This window comes from Coffea arabica, chromosome 5e (genome assembly GCF_036785885.1).
Source record: "Coffea arabica cultivar ET-39 chromosome 5e, Coffea Arabica ET-39 HiFi, whole genome shotgun sequence".
Classification (NCBI taxonomy): Eukaryota; Viridiplantae; Streptophyta; class Magnoliopsida; order Gentianales; family Rubiaceae; genus Coffea; species Coffea arabica.
Genome location: NC_092318.1, coordinates 42,709,859 through 42,731,801, shown reverse-complemented (window position 1 = coordinate 42,731,801; position 21,943 = coordinate 42,709,859). Strand labels below are relative to the sequence as shown.

The 21,943-nt window shown below is 34.5% G+C and overlaps 3 protein-coding genes and 1 pseudogene across 4 annotated transcripts; 1 reads left to right on the top strand and 3 right to left on the bottom strand.

Annotated features, from left to right (window-relative positions):
• Window positions 1-935: 935 nt before the first annotated feature.
• LOC140006578 (uncharacterized) lies at window positions 936-2,485 on the bottom strand. Of its 2 annotated transcripts, XM_072048685.1 has the most exons (3): window positions 1,750-2,485; window positions 1,368-1,560; window positions 936-1,146 (listed from the first exon to the last, which is right to left on the bottom strand). In XM_072048685.1, coding segments are annotated over exons 1-3 (453 nt in total). In that variant the 5' UTR covers window positions 2,008-2,485; the 3' UTR covers window positions 936-1,144. The 2 variants fall into 2 exon arrangements, with proteins under 2 accessions (XP_071904786.1, XP_071904785.1); XM_072048684.1 differs by lacking the exon at window positions 936-1,146 and having other exon boundaries at window positions 1,286-1,560.
• A 1,820-nt stretch (window positions 2,486-4,305) lies between these two features.
• Window positions 4,306-6,110, bottom strand: LOC113687724 (polyneuridine-aldehyde esterase). Its single transcript, XM_027205264.2, has 3 exons — window positions 5,555-6,110; window positions 5,199-5,336; window positions 4,306-4,767 (listed from the first exon to the last, which is right to left on the bottom strand). The coding sequence occupies exons 1-3, from the start codon at window positions 5,933-5,935 to the stop codon at window positions 4,486-4,488; spliced, it is 801 nt and encodes a 266-aa protein (XP_027061065.1). The 5' UTR covers window positions 5,936-6,110; the 3' UTR covers window positions 4,306-4,485.
• Window positions 6,111-8,165: 2,055 nt separating this feature from the next.
• Window positions 8,166-12,095, bottom strand: LOC113743523 (polyneuridine-aldehyde esterase-like; annotated as a pseudogene).
• A 3,868-nt stretch (window positions 12,096-15,963) lies between these two features.
• On the top strand, window positions 15,964-19,458 carry LOC140006577 (L-ascorbate oxidase homolog). The gene is made up of 8 exons (XM_072048682.1): window positions 15,964-16,510; window positions 16,646-16,755; window positions 16,918-17,188; window positions 17,287-17,389; window positions 17,479-17,824; window positions 18,399-18,764; window positions 18,898-18,976; window positions 19,099-19,458. The coding sequence occupies exons 1-8, from the start codon at window positions 16,364-16,366 to the stop codon at window positions 19,300-19,302; spliced, it is 1,626 nt and encodes a 541-aa protein (XP_071904783.1). The 5' UTR covers window positions 15,964-16,363; the 3' UTR covers window positions 19,303-19,458.
• Window positions 19,459-21,943: the final 2,485 nt, after the last annotated feature.

Genomic DNA, 21,943 nt, shown 5'->3' with positions numbered 1-21,943 from the left:
TAACTACTCAATATTACGAGACACAAATTCAAAACTTCTAAGTTCTGAGTCGCCAACCTTGATTATTAGATCAAGATGTTATTGGCTAAACCAGATTAATAATTAGGTGCCACTTGTAGTGCTGAAATTGGAGACAGCGACCCATGAACTGGAATGGAAGCAACACCTTGCGGATCCCATGTGATACTACACTATTATTCGAATAATTCATTTCCATAAAACAATGGCTAATTACTTAGATTATTGGTGAAAAAATAATAAATCGGAAGAATGTTGTTCTGATAGGAAGTAAGTACGAAACAAAAAAATATATTTTTCTATTTAAAAAAAAATGACTAGCAGCCGGGCTGACATAGCCCAGCAGCATATGCAAAAAGTTAAAAAAAAAAAACTCGTGTTTTGAGTAACTCGTTTTGAACGGCTTGAATAATTCGCTTGAGTAATTCGCCCAAGAGATGGCGTCTGACGGTGCCGTTTCTCTCTCTTTATTCTTGTCGCTCTTTTATACATACTAGTTTTTTGCCCTGACGCTGTGCGTCAGGTAGCTGGGATTTCTTAATTTACTATAATGGGTATTAGTCTGGAAAATTGGAGTGTGAGAGGAGTAATTAATTTACTACAATAGGATTTGTTAGATATAGTGTTTTTGTATGTGCATGGGGAATGGACATATCGATGAATAGATTTAATGAGAATTTTAATTATGATTTAAAGGTTTTAATACAAACAAAAAGAATGTTAAAATGATGGAGTCACTTGAGAAGTGGCATCGCGAGAATTTTAATACGAGTGTTAATTATTTTCCAGTTTTACAATTTTTGTCGTAAGGCGTAGGAGCACAGGATAAAAAGATATATTTATAAAGGAAATAGATAAATTATCACCTGATAAAATGATAGATGTAGTAGAACATTTCTAAACAAGAACGGCCAAAATGAGAGGAAATTGTTTTGCATGACAATATGGACAACTTGGAACATCAGGCAATACAGCAGGTTCTGTAGCTATTGTAGTTAATGGATCAGTCACAGCTCGTTTTCTAGACCGACGTTGCCTACGCAATGATGGTTCACCAGCATCTAAATTTGTTGATGGAACCTCGTTAGCACCATCAGCAATAGACGCAGATACATTTTGTTCATTTTCCTGCAAACCAGCCAAAGCATACTTAAGGACCATGAATTCAGTGTGGCAGAATCAGTCAATCTGAATTGTAATAGACAAAAACTAATATCTCACCCACTGGTTAGTCTAGCCATAGTACATGCCTAGATAAAACCACCGGTAATATAAGTAGTCTAACATTTATTGCAAGGGGTCTAAACAACAATCTTATTGCATGAAATATGCTCAAAATAAGCACAAACATGCGGTTGGAAATTGCTCTGCATCACTAAGCAATACTGCAGGCTCTGTAATTATTGTGGTCAATGGATTAGTCACAGAGCGTCTTGTACGCCGACGTCGCCTATGCAAAGATGATTCACCAGCATCTGAATTAGTCGTTGGAACCTCGCTAGCACCATTACCAGCAGACCTAGATACATCTCCTTGATTTTCCTTTAAAACAACCAAAGCATAGTTAAAGATTGTGAGTTTAGTATGCTTAACTAAGTCAAACTCGTTTGTCTTACCAAAGTACATGCTTAGGCTTAACCACTGTTAACATAAATAATTTAACATTTATTCCAAAAGATTAAACAACAATTTATATTGCATGAGACATGCTCAAAATAAGCACAGACATACAGCTCGAAAGTGCTCTGCATTGTTCTCTGCAAATGACAATACTGAGCCCGAACCTAATGAAGATTCAACGACACCCATATTTGGCTGATTCACAGCATTTCGGTCATGTATATTAAAAGCTGTGACAGCTAATGTACACACTCCTAATGGCGCATCATTCTTTGTCCCACGCCGAGCAGCAGCACGTTGCTCGCGGCTCCTTCGATTTTTCTCAGCACGAGCCTCTTCCAAACTTCCATATACTCTATTTCGACCCATTCTCAAAGCATATTATACACAGCTGAAGCGGAAACCAAACAACGCCTAAAATGAACTATACAAAGAACCACAGCAACAAAAAAAAATTTCCAGCGAAGCCAATCAAACAGTGAAGTACTTCAAAACCAAAAGAAACTTTCTCAAGTTATTTCCGAAGCTACCAAAAAAAACCAAAAAGAAGAGTGAAAGCTAAAAAAAAAGATCCTGCTGACCGCATAAATTGTTCAAGTTATTTCCGAAGCTGCGAAAGAAAACTAAGAAAAAAAATCAGAGCCAAAAAGAGATTGAGCTCACGGCCTAAGTTTGCTGAACAGTAAAGCACTTCAAAACCAAAAGAAACTTTCTCAAGTTATATTTGCTGAACAGCTGAGAACACAAGCAAGAAAACAATGAGAGCAAATTGGTGACCGAGAACGAGCAAAAGAGAATAAGAGCCATGCGGACCCACAAACCGCTTCGGACAGCAACGACCAACCACGCGTGTAAATTAAAAGAGAGCCACCTGGACATAAGTGGGAATGTACAACGAAACCACTGTCACCCATCATCAAAGGACCAAAAGGCCCCTCAAAGCCAGACAAATCACGGCATAACCGGCTCATCCTGCACTGTTCACGAGGCGTTGAACGCTTTATATATGTAAGATATAAGTATTACATGTCCTTTTTGTTAGAGATTTTGCTTAACATAGTTTTGAATAGACTTGCTTTGCTTGGTACTTGACTGTATTTAGCTTCGTATGTAGTAATATTTCTTTAGATGTTTAAAGTATTTTGGAATAATTTGATTGGAAAAAATTATTTGGTTAGATACAAATATTGTATTGGCTTTGAAATTATTGTGTTAATTGCAGTGTTGGGTAACGGAAATCAGACGGAAGAGAACAGCTACATATATGTGAGTTCCGAAGAATACTACTTTTTTTTTTTGTGGTTTCGAAACTTATTTGTAGTTTAAAATTGTAATTATTATTATTGTAATTATTTTAAGTGTCTCTCTTATGCTACAAAGTTATTCATTCCAAGCTAGTTTAGTTTCTCTGTTTGAATGTGTTCGAGCTGCGAACTTTTTTTTTTTTGGTGCAATAGAGCTGCGAACTTGATGCAGAATTGTTTTTGGTAGTATAATTTTTTAACTAGATATATAATGTGCCAAACTGGAGATTATTCATTTAAAATTGAGTTACGATTTAAATAAAGAACATACTTATTCAGATTGAAAAGCTTCAGGGTCGGAGCATTTTTTTTTTAACATTTTGTAGATGCTGCCGGGCTGACACACTGGGCTGCCAGTCATTTTTTTAAAAAAATATTTTTTTGCTACCGGGCTTAATCAGTCTGGCAGCAATAGTTTCGTACCTACCCTCCTGTCAGAACAACATTCTTCCGATTTATTATTTTTTCATCAATAATCTAAGTAATTAGCCTAAAACAATGAGGTAAAAATTCTCAAGAGTATAGGGCCTAGCTTCAATGGCTCTTTGGTTGTTCATGGGATACTTTCAACTAATAAGATATGAGGGATCTTTTTTTTTTGGTTGACGAGGGAACTCGCAGTCGCTATCAGAGAGTATGCATTAGAAAAAAAAAAAAAATAGCGGTTGCGGATTCCCTTGTCAATAAAAAAAAGAAAAAAAAAAGAAAATTCCTCATATTTCTTTGAATATTGACACATGCAGTTGGATGCTAAATTAGTGGAACCAAATTTGCTTTTTTTTTTTTTTGAGTATTTTATTGATTGCCTAATTTGTTTTCTGAGTGTCCACAGTCTCTCTTTATGGGATTCAATTTATATACTGGAGATATACAAAAGCAATGTGGTCAATGGTTATGTTGATTGAAACTATATATACGTCTTCTAATGAGGGTAATCTCTAACACACATAATATCATGTTCAGACAAAATTGACTTCATAAAATCTTTCTATGATATTTTCTTTGATTCAAAAAAAGATATACACTTTCAGGGTTCATTGCACGTTGGGCGTCATTGCTGATGTTTCAGCAAACCACATTATTGAGTTTTCAACTTTTGCAATCTATGGTCAACCTGAGAAAACCCAACTGCCCAAGTTAACGAAACTTTTAGGTATTCATGTCTATTTTGAGTACTAATCCCATATGGACATCAAGTGAACGGCAACCATATTGAGTACCTAAAAGTTTTGTATGTGCGTGCGATCTAGCCACTACTGCTAGAAGAACTGCTTGATTGAACTATATTGAATTAATGCAATTTAAAGTTAGTTTTACTTTTCAAAAAGAAAAAAAAAATATAGTGAACAGCACAGACAATCCATTTCTAGCCAAGGGTATAATATCATTGAATGATTTTCAAATTATAATTATAGTGAGGAAGAGGGAAGAAACATTTAACACATAGGAAAAACAAAATTCAAAATGGTACAACACAACATGGTTTCCTCACGTAGAAAAGTCCCACAATTTATGGTCCAAGAATCAAGTAGGAGGGGTACAATTAAGTGTACTTCTGAGCTATCTCAAGGAGATTTTGACAAAGTTCTTGGGGCTTCGACAACATTACCATGTGGCCTGCATCTTTGATCTCTTTCACTTCTGTCATCCCAATATTTTCAATTTGCGAACGCTGAATGTCTAAAGAAATTGTTTTATCTTCCTTGCATAAGATATAAGCTCGTTTGACTGAACCATATTTCTCAGCTGAAAATGGTTTTTCCTTTCCCAAATCATCTACCAAAAGCAAGGTTGGCCTAGCCAACGACTTTGCCAATTCAAGATCCTGGCAAGAAAAAATATATACACTAAACTATAGACAGATATTCCAATAGATCCATATAAGAAATTTCATACATAATCCTGGCAAAAGAAAATTCAAATGTTTGTTTATGTATTTATTGGTAAGAGCATTCAAATGTAGAATAGCTGTGTTGCTGTTTGCAAAAAGATAGATTTCAAACAATTGGGCTGACATTCTACACTAATTGATCAATAATAAGTCAATGAAAATCAAACTTCAAATCTTTTATCCTACGTTTAATGTTAGGAAAAAAAAAAAAGAACCAAAATAAAGTCAATAATAAGTTACTTTATTTATTGATCTTACGGTTTTGCCGGTTAGTAGTAGTCTTATTAAACCAAAAAAAAAAAAAAGGAACCAATTCCAAAAAACATAAGGGAATTAACATCCAAAAAACGTAAGGGCATATATACCTCGACGGAACAAAGCTCGTAAAGTCTGGTTGACAAATATATGGGGCCAAAATGCAAAGATTTTCCCCCCTTTTCTGGGGCACCATAGGGGGAAACCTCCCTGTCCAGTTCCATTTCTGGAGTTTCACCAGCAAAAAACTTTGCCAAAGGAACATCAGTTAAATCGTTAGTTGGATAATAGTTGCCAAATTATATAAATAATAATGAAAATAATTTCTTTCAAATTAAAAAAAAAAATGCTAACCGATTGCAAGAAGATAATTAAAAAAAAAAAAAAAAGTTTTGCCCTATATCTATGAAAGGATTAATTAAGTCTTGCGAGTTGATTCTATCAAAACAAGGAAAGTCTTAAGTACCTGTTCCAGAGGATAGGATAGTGGACGAACAATATCAGGCACAAGGGCCGTGACAAAAATAGCAACTGAGATCTTTTCAGGGTAATTTTCCATGGCAAGAGCCAAGTTCATACCACCATAACTATGGCCAACTAGAACAACCTTCTCATTGGGAGGAATTGAAGCTATGAGCTCCAACAGTGGCGAGCTGTAATCCTCGAGCGTGTAAACCTCTTCTAACCTTTTTGGATTGATCCCGGAGGCTGACAGATCTATGGCTGTGACCCTTTGTCCAGCAGACTCCAGCAGGGGCTTGAGCTTGTACCAGCACCAAGCTCCATGGCATGCACCATGTACAAGAACAAAATGCTTCTGTTGCTTAACATTAATGGCAACATCCATTTGTGTCTAGTCTTGAATTCTTTTGGAAAACTCCACTCCTTTGTATCCTCAATAGCAGATATATATTTAAGGAGCGAAGGGTATAGTCAACTATCAATTCGAGTCATTTCCAATTCTTTTTTTCTTGCTGATAAACATAATGCTTTTAAACTTTGTAAGGCCAGCTACCCACCAGGCCATGCCCTGAATTTTGGCTTACTTGACTTTGATTCCTGTGATATTTTAAACCACATTAATATTTTCTTTTGATAAGGTTTCCCTGAACTCACAATAAATGAGTAATAACTTTAACATATTACACGCCAACTCACAATCTAAAAGAAGCCTACTAACACATAGTTTGACTAACTACTCAATATTATATTATGAGACGTCAACTCAAAACTTCTAAATTCTGGATCATCAACCTTCATTGTTGAATCAAAGTGTTATTGGCTAAACCAGAAAAACATATATTGATTTAGGTACCACTGGTGGTGCTGAAATTGGAGGACAGCGACCGATACATTGGAATGGAACGCATATCTCGCGGAACACTATTTCAAATAATATTTCGCTTGTATCATAGACACATTTTCCAATCCACCTTTTTTATATTCTCAACCATCTTTTTATCTCACATACATCACATCACAAAAAGTGCTACAGTAATTATTCCAAATAATATTTCAAATAATACACTATCTAAAAAAAAGTATTATTCGAATAATTTATGTTCATAAAACAATGAGGTAAAATTTATCAGAGTATTGCTTGTCTTAAAATGAAATTTCTTTAATATTGACACATGCAGTTGGATGTAGAATTAGTGGAACCAAATTTTGTTTTATTTTTTTTTTAGTATTTTATTGATTGTCTGCAGTCAGTTTTTGTTGGATTTAATTTATATACTGGAGATTTACAAAAGCAATCTGGTCAATGGTTTTGTTGATTGAAACTATACATACGTCTTCTAATGAGGGTAGATGTTATATATATATATATATATATTAAATGAAAAGGGACGTTTGTGTCCTTTAGGGCGACAATGGAGACAAAATGACTAAGGGAAAATAAACTAATCATTTATTTTAGCAGCCGGCTTCTTCTATCCCTTCAGTAGAAACAAAATAAGAATCCTCAAGATGCAACTCATAACAAACAATCGACATTAGTCAAGCAATTATTAGATTTCTAATTCGAATCTCAAGTTCTTTCTTTTTCAATTTTTTTTAGAGTCTTCCTTTGAAAAATAAATAAAAAAACTTTTTAACCACCATGGCCTTTTCTCGACGATCTTTACCTTGGCAAATTGTCAGCTTGGTCGGTTCAAATCCTAAGAAAAGCAAATGAATAATACACATGGCATGCTGCTTTTTGATTGGGGGGGGGGGGGGGGGTGGTGGGGTGGCATTACATAGGTGTTTCATGACTTCACACATTAAATTGTTAGAACATTTAAGTACATATTTTTTTTGCACCAATATGGTGTTTCTTATCTCATGCACACCTACCCAAATTCAAGGAGTTCACCATTGAACAAGCAATGCCAGTCAAAGTAGCCACCCAATCTGGAATTAATAGTTGCCTCGAATACTGTGTCTACGGTGCACTACAATGACAGAAAGGACAACCAAAAAATATACATTAGCCCCACAAATATACATTCATTCAAGTCTTCCCCAAGTCACAATTTGTGAGTGCACTCCTGAATTTGGCAATTGCAAAAAAAAAAAAAAAAAAAAAATGCATTCCTTATAGCTTGTAAAGGAAATTGGGTTTTGAAATTTGACCGATTCAAAATTTTTTAAATTTTTTAAAATAATGGCTTACATCAAATTTTGTTTTGTTATGTTTTAATATTTGTGCTTTGGCAACTAGAACCATTTTTCTGGTATAAAATGACAACCCGTTTGGAGCATTGACCACTTCTATGCGCCAAGTCAGACAAACACAAAGGACAAAGGTGCTGAACGTGATAGATGGCAGCTAATTCGGGAAAGGGCCAATAGTCATAATCAAATACGAAAATCTTAGAGAACATTAATCTGCACTTAAGGTAGGCAAGACCATGCATATCGGATTTATTATGACCATTATGGCCAATCTATTAAATTTAAATATTAAATTGAATTACTAAACAAGGTTCGAAATTAGTAATTTACAAGCTGTGACTTATTAATGCTGGCCACATTATAATACTTATCAATGTATAGTTGCACCCATTGGGCCTCATTGTTAGACAGTGTACTAATTTTCAAAGCACGTTTGTTTTTCAACATTCCAATATGTACCTAAGAAATCCAATGCAAAATCAAGTGAACAATACAGATAATCCAATTCTAGCCTAAATTCTACTATCATTCTCCACCTAAAGTAGCAATAAATAAAAAAGAGGATGTAGATTCCCTCTCAGGGAAATGAAGAATCCCACACATTATTACCCTCTATGAATTAATTAAGACGCCATAACTAAATGTAGTTACTAGCTATCTCTAAAAGATTTTGACAAAGTTCTTGGGGCTTTGACAACATTACCATGTGGTCTGCATCTTTGATCTCTTTACTTCTGTCACCCCAATATTTTGAATTAACCAACGTTGAAAGTCTAATGGACGTATTCCATCTTCCTTGCATACAATATAAGCTCGCTTAACCGAACCATATCTTTCGGGTGAAAACGGTTTGGCCTTCGCCAAATCTTCTAGGACATTCGAGGCTGGCCTAGCCAACATTTTTGCCAATTCAAGATCCTGACAAAAGAAATATTGGATTATGCAGATACCCACCTAAAAAGCCTTCATATATTAATGATCGATCCTGGAAAAAGAAAGAAGTATTTAATGCCCTGTCCCCGTTAGAAGAATAACACCGTTTTGAGGGTAGACAACCTACATTAAATTATATATCAACAATAAGCCACTAAAAGTCAATTTTCAAATCCATCATTTTTCACTTAGCAAAAATCAAAGTTGTTGATAATTTTTTTTTTTAGAAAATGATTAATACGGAGTAGGGAAATGTTAGCCATGCGCCATCACAAAAGAAATTAGCAAATGCTAATGGTTTTTCTATACGATTAGGAGGATATTACGTATTAGATTTAGCAAATAAATACATGATTAAACACGTAACTGGGACTAGCTAGAAATCCTTTCACATAAATATACGTAAGACATGAATCTTAAGGATATTTTAAAGAATTTTAAAAATTATCCCCTCTCTTCTTCCCTTACCTCCCTCTTCCTCCCTCCACCACCTTCCCATGCAACCCCCTCCTTCTCCTTCCCCAACAACATCTCCCCTCCCTCTCTAGCCTCCCCTATACTCCCTCTGTCATCTCTCCCTCTAATTTTTCGCTCGCCACCCTCATTTTCTCTCTAGTTCACCTGCACCCTCGTTCTCTCTCCTCTCAAATTTGGTCACATGACTAGATTGTATGCGACTAGGTCTGTGGGAAGGAAGGGCGAGAGGCGCGAGGGAACTGAAGGGAGGGCCAGGGGAGGGTGGCAAGGGAAGAATTGGAAGAGAGAGGAAAGGGCAGGGGGGATGGGTGAAAGGTAGTGAGAGAAACGGTAGGGGGAAATTGGAGTTGGTGGGAGAAGGAGGAAGTGGGGGTGGTAGTGGCAAGAGGTGTGGTGTGGTGGTGATTTTTTTTTTTAAATTAATTTTGTATACACCGACAGTATTTATATTATTTCCATTTGATGTATGAAAATTAACCTGAATTTAATTTTAAAATTCAAATTTTACATATGTATCATGCATCTAATGATGATAATATATACATTATCAGCATATATAAAATTAACTTTATATATATATATATATACATGTATATATAAGAGTTATTTTTCTAGTGTTTTTGATAGGCGTATTTGGAGTTATTTTTTGGAGTGTTTTTTGCAATGTGTTGCTATAGCATTATGTATGAAAAATTAGTATATTAAAAACAACCAATTCAAACAGGTTCAAGAATATTAAAGACATGAGGGCACACCTCAGCGGAGCAAAGCTGGTAAAGTTTGGTGGACAAAAATATGGGGCCAAAATGCATGGATTTCCGTGGTTTTTCTGGGGTACCGTAGGATGAAATCTCCGTGTCCAGCAACAAATATTCTGGGTATTGAGCAGAAAGCTTTTCCAAAAGAACATCAGTAAATCATGATCACTTAAAAAAGAGTTGCAATAATACTGCAGCTTACACGACAAAGTTTGGATACAAAAATACATCAAGATACTATCAATTAATTTAGTATGCTGTGAAAAAGTACCAGTGATAATGTCAATAATTCCTTTTCAAAATTTAAATATCTAAGTGATCGGACGCCAGAAAAAAGAAGAAAAACTTACACTTTGTGCCTGTTTGATAACATAAAAAAGTGCTGAAACTGAATTCATTCAGACATTCAGATGTTGTGGGTGTTTGATAAATAAAAATTCATCTGCTGAACTTATTAAGTGGTGCTGAATTTGTATGTATTTTTTTCAGCACAAGAATCGTAGCTGAATGCTTAATTTGATAAGAATCAAGAGATTTACTTCAACTACTTTATCTTATCTACCAAATATATCCATGTTTGTTAATTACATTCAAAATCCTTATCTAATTAAACAACCTAATATTTCCTATTCAAAATCCTTGTCTAATTAAACAAAACAACCTGATATTCTCTATTCAAAATTTTTTTTTAACAATAGTATTTTTTTGCAGTAATTTTCATCCACAAACATTTATATTTTGATATATATATTTTTTGTGCAGATAAATATTATTTATGTGATGTAGCTTATCCACACACACGTGGCTTTATGACACCATATCGAAATATTAGGTATGGGTTGTCTGATTTTCGAAATGCTTCTCGTCCAAAATCAAAAGAAGAACGCTTTAACCAAGCACATGTAAGATTGAGAAATGTAATTGAACGTGCTTTTGCAGTATTAAAAGCTTGTTTTCCCATTCTCAAAACAATGAAACCATACCCTTTTCCCACACAAAGAAACATTGTCATTGAATGCATTGCTCTTTACAATCATTGTCATTTTCATACCTGACAATTTTAAGTTAATTAAATTATAAGTTCTATTTCCTTTTTGGATTAAAAGATAGAAGGGCAAAATTGTACAATTTAGCTTATTAAGCATTAAGTTATGAATATTTATCAAACAGTATAAATAGATTCAGCATTAAGATTCAGACATTCATATATCTCTTTTCAGTGCTTAAAATTCAGCAAATTAATTATTTCAGTATTCAGAATTCAGAATTCAGAATTCAGTGTTATCAAACGGAGGCAATGAAAACATTTGTCTCAAAAATTGAGTGAGGTGCAATTTTCTTTAGGTTGTCAAATACTACGTATGCCATATGATTCGAAGTTACCCATCAATCTTAACAATAGGTAAAATGTAACAGTTATAATTGAAATTTCTGGACTTACAACTTACAAGGTATATACAATTAGCCAGTTTACCATGAGGAGGAACTTGAGAAATTAATGTTCTATAATTTTTGCAATTTCTTGTTTCTTGACTGGAAGATATGCACTACATAGCCTTAAGTTTCGAATTCTCAATTACTTCAACTAAAATGAATAGTCTTTTTGTTGTCCTTATTCCTTCAAACTTTTTTTATTAAACCAAGAAAGAAAAAGGAAATTATAACAGTAGAAGCATCCAACAAAAAAAAAATCATTAAACCATTTTCTAGATACCTGTTATGCAGGATAAGATGGTGGATGAATAGATCAGGCATGGAGGCTGTGACAAAAATAGCAATTGAGATCTTTTCAGGGTAATTTTCCATGGCAAGAGCCAAGTTAAAGCCACCATAACTATGCCCAACTAGAACAACCTTCTCAGTAGGAGGAATTGAAGCCATGAGCTCCAGCAATGGCAAGCTGTAATCCTCAAGTGTGTAAAGCTCGTCTAACCTTTTTGGATTGATCCCGGCCGCTGATAGATCTATGGCTGTGACCCTTTGTCCGGCAGACTCCAGCAGCGGCTTCAGCTTGTACCAGCACCAAGCTCCATGGCCGGCACCATGTACAAGTATAAAATGCATTTGTTGCTTAACATTGGCAGCAATATCCATCTGAGTCTTTACTTAATTTGTGTTAATAATTTGGTCCTTTTAGGGGACGAACATGTCTAAAGTAAAATTATATAGCATTTTGATTTAGAGCATATTATATCGAAATTAAAGGAGGGTCCCTCCCACTCCCATTATGTATGGCCTGAATTTTGACGTGCTTAATACCCGATAAGCATATAGGGACCACTGATGTTGAAACGGAGGAAAGAGAACGATTATTCGTAATGGAAACAAAATATAGTGACAACATGGTTGGACCAATTTAATTTTGTTTGATTGGTTCGGTTGGCAAAATTTTGCAAGATTTAGTGTAACGTTAAGAGAGAATTGCAATTTTGATCTCTGTTTTATGACCTATGCACGTGTGTAGTTCCAAAAGCTTTGGCTTCGCAAATTTGGTCAGTAATATCTTGAATTTTGCTGGAATTTAGGACAAATGATGAGAATTTTGAGCACCTAATGGTCAAAATTAAATGGTGTTAGTCAGAACTTTTGACTCTGTACTTTTGTGCCTAATATTTGAAATTTTGAGCATGTGGTCCCACAATATTCAAATAGTGATATTAAAGATTTTAAGATGAAACGAGTTGTCATATAGATCAAATTTGCATTAGGTATATACAAGGTATTCTATTTATATTAGATTTAGAAAAAGCAAATTAAATTTATTTTTCTTCTTTTTTGTTTAAAGAAGAAAAAAGAATAAGAAATTAGGAAATTTTATTCATACAAGAAAAATAAAAAAAAAAAGCTTCTTTTTGAGCAAAATAAAAAGATATAAAAGAAGAAAAAATTTTAAGAAAAGGAAATAAAGAAATTTGATTTTTTATTTGATTTTATTTTATTTATCAGTTGGAGGTTTGGAGAAGGAGAAAGTGGAGGATTTACTAATCGAATCAATAACTTTTCTTTAACCATTTGACCATTATTTTTAGAGTAAATTTTATATACACTGATAGTGTATACACTATTACTATTAGATATATAATATATATGCAAAAGTTGAATTTTAAATTCAAATTTTATATATTTGTCATTCATTCAATACTGACAGACGACAGTGTAAGAAAAATTAATTCTTGTTTTTATGTGGCATGGGTTGACGTGTTGGGCGTTTTAGTACTTGCAATGTGCGCTTAGTTATGCTTTGCTGTAAATGAGCCTCTTCTACTGAGCCCTTATTATCTGACCCAATATTGATCTTGGATCGGGCCTAAATATTAGAGCAGCATGGATTGGGCCTAAATGTGGCCTAACTATTTGACCCATCATAAGCTCTATGTATACATAAATATGCCATTACTTGCAAAAGCAAAAGCTGAATAATTTATGAAGAACAAATTATATCATTCCCCTCCTAATAAACTTTTGACTGACTAAAAAAGGTTAAAAATCAACCCAACAAAAAACAGAAGAGGAACAAAATCGTCGGTGGGTAGATTTTGGGCTTTAATTCAGCATTGAAAATTTGATTGTAAATTTCGGAAACCCATTATCAATGTACAATGGACGCTCGCTCCTTCTTTGTATACTAAAAGCAAATATTATTACGGCAACAAGAGAGAGCCCATGAAGCAGAGCCCATGAAAAGGAAAAGAGAAGAGAAAATGTAGGTCAGTTCTTCTCACTATTCATAATAGATGCAACAGTTGCTTTAAGAAAAGCAAAAGAGAATCTCATTTTTCTTTTGCTTTTAAATTAAATTAAAAAAATTGTATACAATTGGTCCTTAAAGTTTGGATCTCTTCTCAAGCCACTTAAAAAGTTCTCATGTGAACATGTGTAGCCCTTCCTTTTGTACAATTGTCCCATCAAAGAAGAATTGTTCATTGAATAAATTAAAGAAACATAAAATGTGTAATTAGGCTTTTGTTGTTTAGCTTGTCATGAATATTCTGATCAAGGTAAGTCTAAATGTTGTTTTCTCTTATGATGGAAAACAAAATTATACTTTACCCAGTTTACCTTTATTTTTTTCTTTTTCTTAAAGTTGTCTTTTTTTTTTTTGTGTGTTGAGGAGACCTTAATCTAATGTCTGAAATTGAGATTTCAGAAATTTAAAAGTTGTATGTTTTGATCCCTCCTATTTCTTAAATTCCAATCCTCTCCTACTAGAATTTTTTTTTTTAAAAAAAATCTCTAATTGTTTTTCATTCTTAGAAATCTTTTCTTTGGTTTTATCTTTTTGGGAATAGCAACTCTTTTTTTTTTCTTTTCCTTTTTGTCTTTTTTATTTGAACGAATGTCAAATCTTCTAATATTTGTCAAAATGTCACTTGTCCTTTGTATTGATACCATAATCAGCTTTGCATAACATTTACAAAAAGAAAAAAAAGGGTATCTATCCCATCATTCTTCTGCTCCTTTCTTCGCTAATCAATTTGATGGCAAATCTTGCCAAACTGGCACTATCGCCATCACTATTATCACATAGCCTTTGCATGCAGAAAGAAACTGGCATCTCCCTGTAGTTGCCAAATGTCCATAATTATTATTATAGACAAAAACGATTCATCCTGATATTTATTCTATCTACTAGTCTCCGACAGTCTGAACAAATCACTACCGACACGGAAATGGGGCAGGACGGTCTGAGCAGTTAATGGCCATGATTTGATCAAAAAATTTTATGCGATTCAGATAATAAATTATGCAACATTGTGGGTGGAATTCGTAAAATTTTATACTAAAATTACACGTTGTGTAAACAAAATTACGTTGTATGTAATTAAAGTTACGCACTATTAAAAATGACCAAAACCGTTGGAGACGATTGTACCTGCAACTGTCTGTGCCCCTTGTCCCTACCGACACCACCTTTGCCCTATTTCTAATACAATCTTTTTTATTTTAAACCATCGGCATTTATTTACTCTAGACTACTTTTACCATAGCCTATTCTAATACAATCTTTTCTTTATTTTAATACAATCGTCACTATAGCCTAGTCTCTACAGTCTGAACAAATCACTACCGAGGCCACTTTTTCTCTATTCCTAACACAATCAATTTTTTTTTTACAATCGATATTTATCTATTTTATACTTATTTTTACTCTAATTTATTTTTGAGGAAAAAAATCGATGAAAACTGAATCACAATCAAATTAGATAAATGCACTATATATCTGCATAAATTTAAATAATTTAAAATGATAAATCACATATATTAATAATTAATGAAAAATAAAATTTAAATCCTGATCTGCAATCCCACCAAAATTACCGTGGTGGCCTTTAACACAATCTTCTTGGATTGCCCATTTTTTTATCTCTTTGATGAGTTCCATGCAGTCAAGAATGGTTAGCGGTGCCATCAGCCGGAATTAAGACTGCCAATCCCGATGTACCCGTCATCATCATAACCAGTATCCTATGAATAGCAAGTCCAGAAGGACACTAAATGACTCGCAACTGACTGAAGATGCAGAACAGCTCGTACACACCATAATGTCCATCACATCATCATGGTTAACTGGCTACTCTTAAGCCCTATTTTTTTACACATATGGATTGACAAAAACAAGTCAAAAAATGGTCTCAAGTCATGCTGCAGTTTTTTTTTTTTTTGAAATAGTGTTTTGCAAATGTTACATCTGGTATACAACAAGGAAAATATCAAGATTGTAGATGATGTGACTTTGAGAGTTACAGAAGTTTATACAAATCATTGGTAGTGTTCTAATATAAATTAATGTCTCAGTTTAATCCTGACTTTATTTCTAAATTTTAGATATACCCACTCCTGAAAAGTGAATATTCTTGCAGCTTCTTAAAATTCGAGCTGTTTACCTCATGTTTGGGATTTTGTAAACTACACAGCGTCTCATACAGCTATTTCCCATGCAATAAAACCCATGTTCGACAAGAAAATGCAATCAAACCCTTGAGCCTTTAATGTTGGTTCCACTTGTCAAGAGAGTTTTGTACTGAAAACTTTCTAAGAACAGAGATACAGCAAACGTGTATCATTACAGATATCAATAATGAGTTAAGAAGGAGACAACGTCTGAACAATGGACACATGGCTTTGTGAACACAACTATCAAATTCAAGTGTCGCATTTGGAAAACAACTCTACCAAAATAGCTCTTTGTATGCATTTACTACGCTTGATTCATCTTCAATGAGATACCTTGGCATCTTTGCTAAGCTTCAATCTTTGATCACCGACACTCTTTAAGTTAAAGAAACCATTATTATAAGCCCGCAGCAAAGCAAAAGGAAGGAAATGTAACAAAGGAAAGAAGGAAGAGAGGAAGGGGAAGAAAAAGGGTAACTGTGCTTTTCTGTCAGCAGTGCAGAGAAACAAAAAAGAGTGTGGCAACTGGGGAAGGGAATTGGAGACTGGAAATGAAGACCGGGAGGTGGTTCGCGGTGGCTTTGGTGATGCTGCTAGTTTTGTTACTAGGGGACTGCATTATTGCAGAAGATCCATACAGATTCTTTACATGGAATGTAACATATGGTGATATTTATCCTCTAGGTGTCAAGCAACAGGTACCCTGTTTTTACTTCTTTCTGGTTTCTCTGTCTTCTTATCATGAAAGTTTTACAATTTGAATAAAGCTCAAGAAATTTGTATTCTTGATTGATTAGTTGATGTACATATGATTAATGGGTAGTATATGGCAGGGTATACTGATAAATGGGCAGTTTCCAGGGCCAGCAATTGAGTCAGTGACCAATGACAACTTGATAATCAATGTCTTCAACAATCTGGATGAACCCTTTCTCATTTCTTGGTTAGTGAACTCTATTTATCTTTTAGTTTCACCTTTAATCCTAGAATATCTTATCCCTGATCAGTAAATCTTTTGTACTTTCCAAATATTTAGAGAGTGATGAAATTTTTGCCCAATATAGAGAGGATTTCAATGGTTAACTGGATAGTGCTTGTTATTTAGGAATGGTTTAGAGCAGAGGAGGAATTCATGGCAAGATGGAGTCTGGGGCACAAATTGTCCCATTCCACCAGGCAAGAATTACACTTATGCTCTGCAAGTCAAGGATCAGATTGGTAGCTACTTCTACTTTCCCTCCCTTGCTTTCCACAAGGCTGCAGGAGGATTTGGTGGCATCAAAATCGCCAGCCGTTCTGTAATCCCCCTTCCTTTTGCTCCCCCTGCTGGAGACTACACTATACTTGCAGGAGATTGGTTCAACCAAAGCCACAATGTGAGTATTAATGGTATCAGATGATACTGATTTTCTGTTCATTGTATGCATTGAACATTTTGACTAATTTAATGGCTTTCTGATCTTTTTACATAAAGGATTTGAAAGCCATTCTGGATAGTGGCCATAATCTTCCCTTTCCTAATGGGCTTCTCATCAATGGACGTGGTACTAATGGTTATGTGTTCACAGTGGAACATGGTAACTAGCTGAATCACGATGATTAGTCTTCGTTACGATTATTGAATGGTGATTTTGCAATACCGTAATTTGATAAACTTTTGATTCAGGGAAGACCTACAGGTTTAGGATATCCAATGTTGGACTTACTACTTCCATAAACTTCAGAATCCAGGGGCACAAAATGGTTCTAGTTGAGGTAGAAGGCACTCATACATTGCAAAATACTTATGATTCCCTTGATATTCATCTTGGCCAGTCTTACTCTGTGCTGGTCACAGCTGATCAGCCTATACAAGATTACTACATTGCTGCCTCAACGCGTTTCACACCCCAAGTGCTCACAGCTACATCTGTCCTTCGGTACAGCAACTCGCAGAGAAGTGTTTCTGGTCCTCCTCCTGGTGGACCAACAATTGAGGTGAACTGGTCTTTAAATCAGGCCAGATCACTGAGGTACATCTGTTAAAATTCAATTTGTCTAGATACAATAATAGGATATATATATATATATATAACTATTTTGGTATCATAATGATGAAATGCTTACAGTAAAATATACAGATATCTGCCATATGTAGAATATTCCTAGCTGTTCTCTGATCTTTTGGTTATCCAACGTAAATTTGTAAGATTGACATAATACAGAAGACAGCATAAAGAAAGAGGGATTAGTGGCAAGACGTAGGGAGGAATTCGAAAAGAGTGATGGCTATATTAGTACCAAATGTTGATGAATTCATTAGCAACGTGGTTAAAAGCTTGTAATTTATTAGGAGCAAAGAGCAAGGTAATGTATACAGTTTCTTGACACCAAGGTGGAAATAAAAGTCTTATGATCGCTTCTTGGATAGAATAGATGGTTGACAGCATTAGTCCATGGTAATGAAATAAGGTTATCTCCTCAGAGAACCTACATTTCTTCATAGGAGATCTTCACTTTACAGCTTTGGGTGTCTAAGATCTTCTGATTAAGGTCAGAATATCTTCTTCCTAATCATATCAAGATTCATGTCATATTTCTCATCAGGCGGAACTTAACAGCTAGCGGACCAAGACCAAATCCCCAGGGCTCTTACCACTATGGATTGATCAACACAACGCGTACAATCAGACTTGCAAACTCTGCCCCAATCATCAATGGGAAACAGAGATATGCCGTTAATAGTGTCTCCTTCATTCCAGCAGACACACCGGTTAAACTAGCTGACTATTTCAACATTCCAGGGGTCTTCGGCCAGAGCAATATCCCTCAGAACCCCACTGGAGGTGGTGCTTATCTCCAGACATCCGTGATGGCTGCTGAATACCGCGGTTATGCTGAGATTGTATTTGAGAATTCTGAAGACACTCTTCAGTCTTGGCATATTGATGGCCATCACTTCTTTGTTGTGGGGTAAAACCTTCACTATAGCTTTTATCTCTAAAATGCTAAAAAATTGACATGAATCTTCTTGTCATCTGTGGATAATAACACTCTTCTTGGAATTGAGTTTGACATAATCTAACATACTGATGGAATTCAATAGGATGGACGGAGGGGAGTGGACGCCTGCAAGCAGATTTGTTTACAACCTTAGAGACACGGTATCTCGGTCCACTGTTCAGGTAAACAGGCAAACATATTTATTAGAGCTTCCTTATCAATCAATCTACAACATGACTTCTAAACTACACCAATGTTAGATCAAATCATACATTGGAATATCAGCTAATGACACATATTGCAGGTATATCCCAAATCTTGGACTGCAGTTTACATGCCTCTGGACAATGCAGGAATGTGGAATGTAAGATCTCAAGACTGGGCTCGTCAGTACTTGGGACAACAATTCTACCTTCGAATATTTTCTCCTGCAAATTCTTGGAGAGACGAAAATCCAATCCCAACTAATGCTCTCCTTTGTGGTCGGGCAGTAGGCCATAAAGCTTAGCAATTAGCACGCACAAAGGGATTATTTTGGTTAATTTTTCTAAAGGATTAGTTTCATGGTTTGCCTTTATCACACCTCTTTCTGCAGAACATATTTGTGAAGCTCCACTTGAGCTTCCCTCTAAGTTTTTTTTTTTTTTTTTTTTTTTTTTTATATTTGCTTATCGTTTTTCTTTGGGAGAATTATTAAAAATTTCTCTTCTATCATTAATAGTTTTTCCTCTTCAAATATGTAAATTACCAATTCTAGAGTATGTTCCCATGTATGAGTTTGCTTGATGGCATTATTTTCAGTGACAGATCATAGAATGGAAAGTTTTTGGTATAATGAGTGTTGAGATTTGAGCGTCGTCGTTTGGCTCATTTGATATTAAAGGGTAAAGAAACTCTCATGTCTTTTGGATTGATCTAGCTCTTGAAATTTGGGAAATGGTATGATATTTGACCTCCAAATATCCCTAATATGCATGGAAAATGCAATATTTCGGTTGCCAAATGCAAAAAATCACCATTGAGCAATTGAGGGACAAATATTGGAAATTGACAACTATAAAGTTGATCATGCTGTTTGAGTTTCGTGTATTTGCGTTTCTAACCAAAATATTTAACAGCATTCAAGAATGGACCGGAGTACCTTGGAAGATTCACGTTTAATTATAATTATAAGCCAATTGGGACCTGCAAAATGGTTTGCTTAGATTGTGATTGGTACCTACAATCACTTATATTTACAAATATAACAAATTTAGATAATGAATGGAGTTTCAACCGCTGAATCTCTTATTTATACTCTTCCTTCGTACCTCTCTCGATATAAATGGATAATATGAATCTATGTAAAGTAGAATCGAGTTTGGACAGCAAAGCAAGAAAGCATCTTAGTTGGAAGTCTTTGGATTGGATTGCATTGGTTAGTGAAAATTGAAGACACAAAAGGAAAAAAAAAAAAAAAAAAAAAGGAAGAAGCTGGTAAACCCCAGGTAACGTTCGCCATTTTTTGTGTTGCTTGTTTCTTTTTCTTCTGTGCGCTTTATGGAGTAATGCCTTTTGTCTTTTTCCATTTTGTTCGCCTCTAATTTTTGTGCGAGACACCCATTTCTAAGGATATATGCTTTGTCTATAAAAGCAAACATAAATGTGTCTCCGTTAGTTTTATGTGTCAATTACAGTTCAATTATGTTAATTTGCCTAATAATAAATAAATTTGGATATGTAATGAACTTTGATTGAGTTTATATGAATGATTCAATTAAACTTATTTAATTGGTGAGTAATGGATTAACTCGCATTACCCGTTCATATCTATTTAAAAAATAATTACACATTTAAACTAAATTTTTGGTGAATATTAAGTGGATAAATCTGAATTTTGTACCAACACAATAACAATAAGATATCATTATTTCTTATTAAACAAAATCCAAAAAAAAAAAGCAAATAGAATTTCAAACGAGTAAAAAATAAGTAATTGAGCTTACTCATATCTATTTATTAAATGTATATAAATGAGTTGACCCATTTATTAAATAGATATAAATTAATTAATTCAATTATACTTTTTACTTATTTATGACCCGATTAAACCCGTCTAGATCACCAACAACACTTCTGTCAGCATCTATCATTTTATATACCGTAATTTTTAGATAATATATACCTCAATAATATTTTGTTTGATTATGTAAAAATATCTCAAGATTTCACTTGTTCAATTGCACAAATTGACATGGAACAGGTGCAATTTTTGGGCTTCAAATATAGGGTTGGAATCGTCTCAGAGAGCCCTAGAGCACCAGAATGGACAAAAGTTCATTGAGCCTACTTCCACGGCCTAACTGCAGCAATTTTGACCACTTTCGACTACATACCGCCCTATTCCCCCCCGGGCCCCGCCCCACCCCCCTCCCTAGCAACAGAAAATAAGGTGTTACTTGTTCCTTGTTGAGGCAACATTAGAAGAGTTTTTTTTTTCCTTTTTTTTTTAAAGGTGAAACTGTGTATTTTTATTGATATCAAGAATGAAAATCTTTACAAGAGAAAGACTCAAACACATAATACAATGGATTAACTTTTTACGCACCAATATTGTACTGAATTTTTTTACACTGGTAAATTTGAATGTATGTCATATGTGTATGATTTGAATTTCAAATTTAAATTCATATTATGAAACGTGATCTAAATCTGCTTATGTAAAAAAAAATTATTATACTGACCATGTACAAAAAGGTTAACCCAATATAATTTCTATCTATGTACAATGTTCAAGCTACCGAAAGCAACGGAAAGACAAACCCCATTTCAATGCAAAATTTTAAGTTTCATAATATTTTGTAATATTTTCCCAAGCTAGCACAACACATGCATGCCGGACCTCATCAACAATAGCACCCATTATACTGACAGATCACAAGATTTATGTGTGCTTAAAAAGCTTGTTTTAATTTTGGATTGAGAGAGTTCTAGTGTTCTTCTGTACCAACTATCTGAGATATGATAATTTCTAAATTTTGAAATCCTTCGATTTTCAACAGATTTTAAAATCAATTTCCTATTCTCTGATATTCCATAAGAGCATATCTTTACGTTTTTTACCCTATTGCAATGTATTATTATTTTGGTAACTTCCACGTTTGGCCTTT

Bases quoted from the DNA above. Each gene is read 5' to 3' on its own strand.
- LOC140006578 (XM_072048684.1), bottom strand. From the start codon at position 2,007: ATGGGTCGAAATAGAGTATATGGAAGTTTGGAAGAGGCTCGTGCTGAG. The intron at 1,561-1,749 runs GTATGTCTGTGC...GTTGTTTTAAAG, and splicing joins ATGCAGAGCACTTTCGAGCT to GAAAATCAAGGAGATGTATC.
- LOC113687724 (XM_027205264.2), bottom strand. From the start codon at position 5,935: ATGGATGTTGCCATTAATGTTAAGCAACAGAAGCATTTTGTTCTTGTA. The intron at 5,337-5,554 runs GTACTTAAGACT...CCTTTGGCAAAG, and splicing joins TATCCTATCCTCTGGAACAG to TTTTTTGCTGGTGAAACTCC. The intron at 4,768-5,198 runs GTATATATGCCC...TTTTCTTGCCAG, and splicing joins ACGAGCTTTGTTCCGTCGAG to GATCTTGAATTGGCAAAGTC.
- LOC140006577 (XM_072048682.1), top strand. From the start codon at position 16,364: ATGAAGACCGGGAGGTGGTTCGCGGTGGCTTTGGTGATGCTGCTAGTT. The intron at 17,189-17,286 runs GTGAGTATTAAT...TTTTACATAAAG, and splicing joins GGTTCAACCAAAGCCACAAT to GATTTGAAAGCCATTCTGGA. The intron at 17,390-17,478 runs GTAACTAGCTGA...CTTTTGATTCAG, and splicing joins TGTGTTCACAGTGGAACATG to GGAAGACCTACAGGTTTAGG.